The sequence below is a fragment of the Scylla paramamosain genome, unplaced genomic scaffold, assembly GCF_035594125.1.
Source record: "Scylla paramamosain isolate STU-SP2022 unplaced genomic scaffold, ASM3559412v1 Contig1, whole genome shotgun sequence".
In the NCBI taxonomy this organism is placed as follows: Eukaryota; Metazoa; Arthropoda; class Malacostraca; order Decapoda; family Portunidae; genus Scylla; species Scylla paramamosain.
Genome location: NW_026973666.1, coordinates 1,579,486 through 1,590,000, shown reverse-complemented (window position 1 = coordinate 1,590,000; position 10,515 = coordinate 1,579,486). Strand labels below are relative to the sequence as shown.

General features: G+C 39.8%; 2 protein-coding genes across 2 annotated transcripts in view; both read left to right on the top strand.

Annotated features, from left to right (window-relative positions):
* LOC135095789 (rhoGEF domain-containing protein gxcI-like) overlaps positions 1-1,132 on the top strand; it is a 20,707-nt gene extending 19,575 nt beyond the window's left edge. Inside the window, 2 exon segments of the mRNA XM_063996888.1 lie at positions 525-672; positions 863-1,132. Coding sequence (XP_063852958.1) covers positions 525-672; positions 863-987 — 273 coding nt within the window. The 3' untranslated portion in view covers positions 988-1,132.
* LOC135095787 (uncharacterized) lies at positions 1,092-9,862 on the top strand. Its single transcript, XM_063996886.1, has 7 exons — positions 1,092-1,262; positions 1,744-1,969; positions 3,080-3,326; positions 3,997-4,388; positions 4,793-5,443; positions 6,395-6,433; positions 9,737-9,862. Exons 1-6 carry the CDS (start codon positions 1,238-1,240, stop codon positions 6,411-6,413), a joined length of 1,560 nt encoding a protein of 519 aa, XP_063852956.1. The 5' UTR covers positions 1,092-1,237; the 3' UTR covers positions 6,414-6,433; positions 9,737-9,862.
* Positions 9,863-10,515: the final 653 nt, after the last annotated feature.

Here is a 10,515-nt window from a genome sequence, read left to right as displayed (position 1 = left end):
GGTGACATGTGGTGTTTAATGGGGAATGGGTGATGGGTTTGTTTTCACTATATCTTTAATGGTGATCTAATTGTTTTTTTTCTTTTCTCCTTTTCTTTTTTCTTTCTATCAAATCTTTCTTCTTCTCTTCTTTTTTTCTGTCTTTTTCTACCATTTATCTTCTTCCCCTTCCTTCTCCTCCTTTTTCTTTCTTCTTCCTATCAATCCTTCTTTTCTCTTCCTCTTCCTTTTATTACATTTTATCCTCTGCTCTTCCTCTTCCTTCTCCTGTTCCTTCTCCTCTTGTTCTTTTCTTCATCTTCCAATCTTCCTTTCTTCTCTACTTTTTTTTCATGTTTTCTTTTCCCTCCTCTTCCTTTTTTTCCTTCTCTTTTCTTAATCCTTTTCTTTCTCTATTCCTTCTTCATCACCTTTTATCCTCTTCTTTCTTCTCTATTCTTTCTTTTTATCCCTCCTCCTCCTCCTCCTCCTCCTCCTCCTCCTCCTCCTCCTCCTCCTCCTCCTCCTCCTCCCCCTCCCCCTAGGACTCCCTCCCCGAGCAGCCCTCCCTTCTGGTCCCTCCCTCTGTGTATGACTATGTGGCAGGACTGAGGACTCACCCCCCTGCCCCTCCTGCACCCCCCTCCTCCACTGGGCCCCTCCAGGAGACACACGCCCCTCCATCCAGGCCAGGTGAGAGAGAGAGAGAGAGAGAGAGAGAGAGAGAGAGAGAGAGAGATCTAAACATCCCCTTGAAAAAATAAACAAAAGAAAAAGTGAAAACAAGAAAGAAAACAAGAAGAAGAGAGAGAGAGAGAGAGAGAGAGAGAGAGAGAGAGAGAGAGAGAGAGAGAGAGATCCCAACCTGTCACATTCCCAACAGGAGGAAACAACACCAACAACAACAACAACAACAACAACAACAAAGAAAACAAGAAGAGCGACAGGGACCGAAACAGACGACAAAACCAGAACAAACACAACACAGAAAACAGAAACACATGCTGAATTTGTTGATGACGACGATGATGACGATGACGATGATGATGACCACCTTTACGACTCCGACTCATCGCTCACCATCGCTGCCAACAAATCACTGAGTCTCACCACCTCCCTGAGCCAGCAGTGTGACCTCCAGCTCCACCAGGCCACCTCTGCGTCCACCTCCTCCACCCGCGCCAATTCCACGTCTGAAGGATCTGAGCAGGGGAAGGTGGAGGGGGTGGTGGGTGGGGGGTACTGTCGCCACCACCAGATGCAGTATTGCCCTAGAGAGAATGGTAGGTGATGGTGGTAATAGTGGTAGTAGTAGTAGTAGTAGTAGTAGTAGTAGTAGTAGTAGTAGTAGTAATGTTTTTTTTATTTTTGGTTTCTCATTGGTGTTAAAACTAATGATTGATCTTCTTTCTCTCCTCTTCCTCCTCTCCTCTTCCTCCCTTCCTCCTCTTTCTGTTCTTCCTCTTTCATCTTTCCCTTTTCCTGTTCTCTTTTGTCACCTTTTATCTTCCTCCTGCTCCTCCTCCTCCTCTTCATCCTTTCCTCTTCCAAATTTTCCTCTTTCTCGTTCTCTCCCTCTCTTCTCCTCCTCCTCCTCCTTCTCTTCATCCTTTCCCCTTCCAAATTCTTTTCTTCTTCCTCTCTTTCTCCTTCCTTCCTTACCTCTTCACCATCACCACTACCATCACCACCACCTCTTTCCCCTCTCCTCCTCCTTCTCCTATCCTCTCTTCCCACCCCTCCTCCTCCACAACCCCAAACCAGGCAAAGACACCACCACCACCACCACCGCTGACCCCTACCAGACCCCCTCCCCAGTGGCCGTGACGCGAGGGGGGGACCTGAGTGACCCAAGGGAGGCACGGAGGTACAGGGTGGCCAAGGAGCTTCTGGACACTGAAAAGAAGTACTGCAGGACTCTGTGGACCATTCAGGACACCTTTGCCGAGCCGCTCAAAAAGGCCAACATTCTGTCTCGTAAGGATATCAGGTGAGAGAAAGAGAGAGGGAGTGTGAGAGTGATTTATGTATTTTTTGTTAAGTAAATGAGTGAGGGAGTGTGAGAGAGATAGGGGAGATTTATTGTACTGTATGTGGTTTATTTTTTTCTACATGTGCTGTGCTGAGAGATAGAGAAAGAGAGAGAGAGAGAGAGAGAGACACATACTATACATCCATTCTCAGCTTTTCTCTTATTCTTATAATTCGGACGTGCACAAATTATTATTTCAAAAAGCTTGCGGACATAGCTTTGAGTGCAGGTAACTTGGAAGTAAATCTCCGACAAAAAAGGCACAATTTGCGACAGGGCACAAAGGAGAACGACATGCAGGTCTTGAAGGACAATCGAACGCCTGGCAGCAGCAGAGAGTGCCACAGCTGACACTCTATATGGAAGGAGAAAGAAAGCACTCCAAACACCAAGCCCCTCTCATAATTAAACCAAAGTATTTAGCACATATACACATATAATATTTTCTGCTTAAAATAGCACAACCTTCCTTTTCCTTGAGTATCCAGAGAAACTTGTGAATCACCCTGTATGTTGTTATTCCCCCCAGCCTTTCATTTCTTCTTCCATCTAATGTTTTCTTATCCCCTTGCCTGCAACATATATCCCTCGCTTAATTTCTTGTCCGAACCTTTGTCTCCTTCCCACCCCAGCATGTACGTTGTTCCCTGGGAGGTGTACCAGCTGTATGACAAGCACAAACACAATTTTCCTTCCTTTCCTTCAAAACACAAATTTTCCTTCATTTCCCCCCAACAGACTTAAATTTCCATCCTTTTCCCCTAAGTAAACACAGAATAACATACAGTTTTCCTTCTTTTTCTTCAAAACAAACAATTTTTCTTCCTTTCTCAAAAAAACAGACACAGATTTCCATTCTTTACCCCAAAATAAACACAGAATAACACAACTGTCCTTCCTTTCCCACAAAACAGACATGCAACACAACCTCCCACCCACAAAATACAAAAAATTTTCCTCCCATTCCCCAAAACAAACAGCTTTCCTTCCCCAAGCCCTCACAAACACAGTACCCCTAACTTAAAATCTCACCCTGACGAACACCATCCTGTGCCTCCCTCTCCCTAGCACATTGTTCCCGGAGGAGGTGTACCAGCTGTATGACAAGCACAGCATCCTGCAGCACCAGTTGAGGGAGCGTCTAGGGTCATGGAAGTGGCAGCCGCTGGTGGGGGACGTGGTGGCCCGCTTCACCGACCCCCGCCAGAGTGACGTGCTGCGCCTCTACACCAGCTATGTAAATGACTTCCCCGAGGTGCTCAAGACCTTCAGGAAGATGTGCCACACCTCCCAGCCCTTCACCAGGTTTATCAAGGTGAGAGGGAGAGTGACAGGGAGAGAGAAAGGGACAGGGTGTAGAGAAGAAAAGGGAAGGGTAGAAAGAATGGTGTTTTAAGAATTTAAGGAAGGTTTCTCTCACCTTCCAGCCCTTCACCAGGTTTATCAAAGTGAAAGGGAGAGGGACAGAGAGAGAGAGAGAGAGAGAGAGAGAGAGAGAGAGAGAGAGAGAGAGAGAGAGAGAGAGAGTCATTCATTAGATTTCTTAATGAGAGAGATTATAACATTTTACCTTTTGTTTTTTATGTATTTTTAATTTACCTCTATTCTTTGAAGCAAACTTAATTACTTTCCTCAAACAAAATACTTTATCTGCATCTTTTCCTTCAGAATAATTTCTTTTCATTTTCTTCCTGAAACACTATTTTTCCTTCTATTCCACCATTGCTATCACCATTTTTTTCTAATTTTCTTCCTTAGACAATTTTTCCTTCTATTCCACCACCACCACCACCACCAACAACAACAACAACAACAACAACAATAATTATCTTCCCTCCTACTTTCTTTCTCCTCTACTTTTCTTCCTTCAGTGTCCCCTCTTCACAATCTTCACTGCCCTTTTCTTATATTTAAAAAAAAACACCACTACCACCACCACCACCACCACCACCACTAACCCCAATATCCCCTGCACAATCCCACAGGGGTGTCTGGAGCAGCCGGCGTGTGGGGGCCTTGACCTGGGTGCCTTCCTCCTGACCCCAGTGCAGCGTATTCCTAAGTACATCCTTCTAATCAAGCAGCTCCTGAGGTACACTGAATCCACACACCTTGACTACCTCCACCTGCACACCTGTCTGGACCGCCTGAGGGACTTCCTGGCCAGATTAAACGATTCCATGGAGCACTCCTTCCAGCTGGTCCACATCCACCTGGCCCCTCCACCCTCGTCCCAGGTGGAGGAGGAGGGCAAGGTGGTGCATCTCCGCCACCTAAGCCAGTTCGAGGAAGGGGAGGTGAAGGGAGGTGGTGTCTCGTCACCTTCTGTGCCCGGCTACCATCACCACCACCATCACAACTTGTATAATGGGAATAGGTGTGTGTGTGTGTGTGTGTGTGTGTGTGTGTGTGTGTGTTTTAAGGAGAGAGAAGTATAATATGGTAATACAAGTGAGAATGTAATTATTGTTGATCCAAATTAGTAGTAGGTAGTAGTAGTAGTAATATTAATAGCAGTTGTTGTTGTTGTTGTTGTTGTTGTTGTTGTTGTTGTTGTTGTTGTTGGCTTGGTCCAGAACCTTGTAAGAAAGTGTGTGTGTGTGTGTGTGTGTGTGTGTGTGTGTGTGTGTGTGTGTGTGTGTGTGTGTGTGTGTGTGTGTGTGTGTGTGTGTGTGTGTGTGTGTGTGTGTGTGCATGCCATGTCTCAGTATATAGCCTGGCATGGAGATGAAATACCACCACCACCACGACCCACACACTCATCCTGTCCCATCCACACAGAATCGGTCGACTGCCACGGCGGTCCACATCCTCCCTGGGCAGTCCCACAACCAGCCCCACCCTGAGCCCCCCTGGCAGTCTAGGTAGTGGCAGCCCTACCCGGCCCCCCCAGCGGTCCCTCAGCTCGGCAGGGGTGGAGGTGGGGGGCGGGAGGAGGCACCGTGAGCACAGGGAACCCCAACAACACCGGCAACCTCCACTAGATTCAAGATCCTCATCACTACCTCGCGGGTCGCCAACGTTTGGGGGTGTTGCAGGGAACGTAGCCCCCCCCTGCCCCACACAGCCTAGGGTGCGGTCCAGGAGTGAGAGTGTGGCCTCCAGACGCCCCCTGCAGCCCCACAGCAGCCCAGACAGCACTGCAGATAGCCCTATCTTGGCCCCAGCACTGTCTGTTTTGAGTGTTACTTCCAAGGAGGCTCGGTGGAAGGACATGTCAGGAAGTGAGCCATTTTTAGCAGATACCCCCACTTCTGCCCCCTCCCTGCTGACCCCCGCCCCAGCCCACAGTACCCTGAGTGTGGACGGGCAGCCCCACACCCCCCCGCACCCCCACGCATGGACAGACGGACACCAGCACACAGATGAAAGCAGGAAGAAGAAGTCATCGCTGAGAACGTCACTTCGAAATATGTTTACGTTTAAGAAGAGGTATGTTCCTCCTCCTCTTCCTCTTCCTCCTCCTTCCCCCTCCTCCTCCACTCTCCCACCTCTCCCACACACTCCTCCACCCTGCCTCCTCCACCGTATCTCCACCAGTAAGATTGGTAGTCTTCTCCCTTCCCCTTCTCTCTCCACCATTCCTCTTCCCTCCTCCTCCTCCTCCCCCTCCCCCCCCACTAAGAGGAGGAGGTCGTGGTGTGCAGATTTGTTTGTTTTTCGTGATGAGCCTTCCTCCTCCTCCTCCTCTTCCTCTTCTTCCTCTCCTAAAGTAGATCCTGCCTCCTCTTCCTCCTCTCCTCCTCCTCCTCCTCCTCCTCCTCCTCTTCCTCTTCCTCGTATTTTACATGAGAGTGCTGTGTGAATCCTCCTCCTCCTCCTCCTCCTCCTCCTCCTCCTCCTCCTCCTCCTCCTCCTCCTCCTCCTCCTCCTCCTCCTCCTCCTCCTCTTCTTCTTCTTCTTCTTCTTCTTCTTCTTCTTCTTCTTCTTCTTCTTCTTCTTCTTCTTCTTCTTCTTCTTCTTCTTCTTCTTCTTCTTCTTCTTCTTCCTTATCAAACAGAAAATAAAAACTGAATTAGTGTCAGTAATTCTCTCTCTCTCTCTCTCTCTCTCTCTCTCTCTCTCTCTCTCTCTCTCTCTCTCTCTCTCTCTCTCTCTCTCTCTCTCTCTCTCTCTCTCTCTCTCTCTCTCTCTCTCTCTCTCTCTCTCTCTCTCTCTCTCTCTCTCACATAAGCACTGGCACACAATATAAATATCCCACATTTTTTTTTATTATTTTTTTATCACTTTAATAAAATTGAAAAGAAAAAAATGAAAATATTGTAACTTTTTTCAAATTATCTGCAAGTATTTTTTTTCTTTTTTTTATTATATGTGTAGTTTTTTTTCTCAATGTATTCCAAGCACTGTCTTATTTTCCTGCATTCTGATTGGCTGATGCAGGCCACGCTCCCAAACCTGATCCACCAATCAGAGAAGCCCGTGAGAATCATTCAAATATTTATCTTCATTATTAATTTCTTTTCATTTCTGTGTTTATCTATTTATTTATTCATTTATTCATTTTATCATTCACAGTGCATGTCATTTTTCTGTGATACTTCCATTTTCTATCCTGAATGACTCTTTTTCTTTTATTTTTCATAATGAATTATTTTTTCTTTATATTTCTAGTTTGTAAAGAAATTTTTTGACTTACTCATTTGAAAGGTCATTTTCTTCATAAATTATCATTATTATTATTGCATCATTTTTATTCATTTATTTATTTATCTTTTTTCCTGTTTTCTACATTTATTTTCTATTTATTTACATATAAACAGTACTTTAAACACCCTTGAAGAACACAATATCTCATCATCATATTATGCTGATTTTTTTTTTATATCATAGCTTGTTTGAATGAGAGTTTTCATTTTATTGTATATCTTTTCTGCCTGTGACACACAATACAACACTGATGAAACACCAAACACAGCCACACACAGGTACACACACACACACACACACACACACACACACACCCACACACACACACACACACACACACACACACACACACACACACACACACACACACACACACACACACACACACACACACACACACACACACACACACACACACACACACACAACGTACAGACTCTCAGTGCAGGACAAGCAGTATACCAGGTGAATTACACACATGCATTACTTAAATATTTATACTGGAAGAGATACACAAGCCTTGTACTTATATTATCAGTTAAATACTTATACAAGGTGACATATACACTTCTTACTTAAATACATACTTATGCAAGATGAAATATACAAGCTTATTACATAGATTATTACTTAAATACTTCTACAGAGTGAAATAGGTATATACTTTTACCTTATTGCTTATTATTTACATTATTACTTAAATACTTATAGAAGATGAAATATATAGTAATTACTTATATTATTAGGCACTTAAATACTTATACAAGATGAAATACACAGTTATTACTTGTTATTATTTAAATACCTATACAGGATGAAATATAAACACTTACTTTTTTTGTTACTTAAATACTTATGAGGTGAAATATAGTTATTACTTAAATACACAACATGAAATATATATACACTTATTACTTAAATAAATATGCACAGTTATTACTTAAATACTTATGCAAGATGAAATATACAGTTATTACTTAAATACTTACCTAAATATACAGTTATTACTTATATATTTGTACTTTTGATTTTGTTTATTTTCTGTGTAATTAGTATCATGGCTTATTATATACTTAACACTTCTATACGAGTACTTAACATAATTACATATTACTACTACTACTTATATTTAACTCAGATGCTCATACATAATGTACACTTTAATTTGTTTTCTATTTATATGTAATTGCCACAAACTTTTGATATACTTAGATATTTAAACTTTTATTTCCATGTATACTTATAATTATCACTACCAATACTTATCATACATACATATTTTAAATTTATGCCCCTGTGTATTTTCTACTTAAATCATTACAAATTTAAACAAACATGCATACATACATACATACATACATACTTAAAACTTATGTCTCTACTTATTTTCTACTAAAGTGTATGCACATAATTTCTTTTTAAGTCATGAGTATTCACAATACTTATACAATCTGTGTGTTTTGTTATCTTATTCATTTACTCATTTATGTATTTCTTTCATACATTTTATTTACCTGTGTGTGTGTGTGTTTGTGTGTGTGTGTGTGTGTGTATGTGTGTGTGTGTGTGTGTGTGTGTGTGTGTGTGTGTGTGTGTGTGTGTGTGTGTGTGTGTTAAGCAAGAGAGGTAACACACACACTTATCTTTCTACTTATCTTACTTTCATATGTGTTATTATTATTATTATTATTATTATTATTATTATTATTATTATTATTATTATTATTATTATTATTATTATTATTATTATTATTATCTGTTTTCCTTTTTTTCTTTTTTTATATATTTTTTTACCTGTCTGGACTTTTAAAACTATTTTTCATTGTTTTTATTTGTTTTTTTGTATATTATTCATTCAATCATTTACTTTTTTACTTCATTTATTTATTTATACCTATTTATTTATTTATTTATTTACTTCATACACACATCTGTTATCATTATTGTTTTGCTTCCATCTATTATCATTATTGTTTTGCTTCCATCCATCTTTATCAACTATTTTTTCTCAATTTTTCCTTTGCACATGTTCATCACCAATTTCATCTGCTTCTTATTCTCTCTCTACCCTCTTCTCTTTATTCCCTGTTTTCCCTTATTCCCTATTTTTATTGGAGCTTTGCATGTTTATTAGTATATCAGCATTTTTCTCTTTTTTTGCAATTATTATCATTATTATTGCATGATATGATATTTGCATGTTTATTTATTAATGCATATATATATTTTTGGTATACATTTCATACATATATGCTTAGTGTTGTTCAGTATAGTGCATGATAAGCTGAATTGTCTGTATATTGATGCTTATAGAAAGATAGATAGACAGATAGATAGATAGATAGAGGGATAGATTGGTAGGAAGATAGATAGATAAATAGATAGATAGATAGATAGATAGATAGATAGACAGATAGATTGATTGATAGACAGATAGATAGATAGAGGAATAGATTGATAGATAGATAGATAGATAGATGGAAAGATAGGTAACTAGAGAGATATGTAGACAAACAGACAGATAGACAGATAGATAGAAAAAAAATAGATATATAATTTGATAGGGATGTATACAGAGATAGAGAGAAAGATAGATAGATAAAGATAAAACAGTTAGAATATAAAAGAAAAGGAGTAAATAGAGGAAGAGGAAACAGAGATAGATAGATAGATAGATAGATAGATAGATAGACTAACATATATTTAATTCATTTGTATCTATGAATATGTATAAGAGTGAAATCTTTAGTTCTTTACTCACTTCAAATAGAAAAGGAATAAGAAAAAGATAGATTAGGGTAAAGAATTAAGGAAAAGATAGAAGATGAGATAAGAAACTCTGAAATTTTAATCTTATATAAAAAAAAAAACATTAGTAAGAAAAGGTAGATCAGGGAAAAATGGAAAAAAGAGATAGAAAATAAGATAAAACTGAAATTTTAATCTTAAATAAAAAAAAGATAGATTAGACAAAAGAAAATAAGAAACTATGAAATTTTAATCTGTATCATAAATATTTCTTCCCCTTTTTTTTCCTTCCTTTAAAAAAAAAAAAAAAAAAAACTACATTAAAAGCAATAGGATGGCAGGAGGAGGAGGAGGAGGAGGAAGACCAGGAGGAGGAGGAGGAGGAGAGGAAGAGATATTAAACAAGTACTGGGAGACAACCACCATCACCACCGCAGGGAAGGAGGACCTGACCACCACCATCACCACCACGCCTCACCACCACCACCACCACCACCTCCTGCACCACCATCACCACCACCAACAGAAAACGGAGTCCCGGCTTTCAGTTGTGGGTGACTTTGTGGATGAAGAGGGAAATCCATGTTCAAATGTGTAGTGTGTGTGTGTGTGTGTGTGTGTGTGTGTGTGTGTGTTTGTTTCTTTCTTTCTTGAGTGTTTTTCGTATTTTTTTTTTCTTTTTATGATCTTGTTCTTCTTGTTCTTGCTTTTTCTTCTTCTTTGTCTTCTTTTTCTTCTTTGTCTTGTTCTTGTTTTCTTCTTCTTTCCCTTCTTTTTCTTCTTGTTTATCTTCTTGTTCTTATTCCTCTTTTCTTCTGTTCTTCTGTTCTTCTGCTTCTTGTTCTTCATCTTTTTTTATCTTGTTCTTTTCTTCTTTTTCTTGTTTTTGTTCTTTTTCTTCTTGTTCTTCTTTTGTTTGATCTTGTTTTTCCTTTGTCCTCTTCTTCATCTTCCTTTCTTCTTTTTGTCCTCTTTGTCATCTTAATTTCTTCTTCTTTTACTTCTTCTTCTTCTTCTTCTTCTTCTTCTTCTTATTATTATTATTATTATTATTATTATTATTATTATTATTATTGTTATTGTTATTGTTATTATTATTACATTTT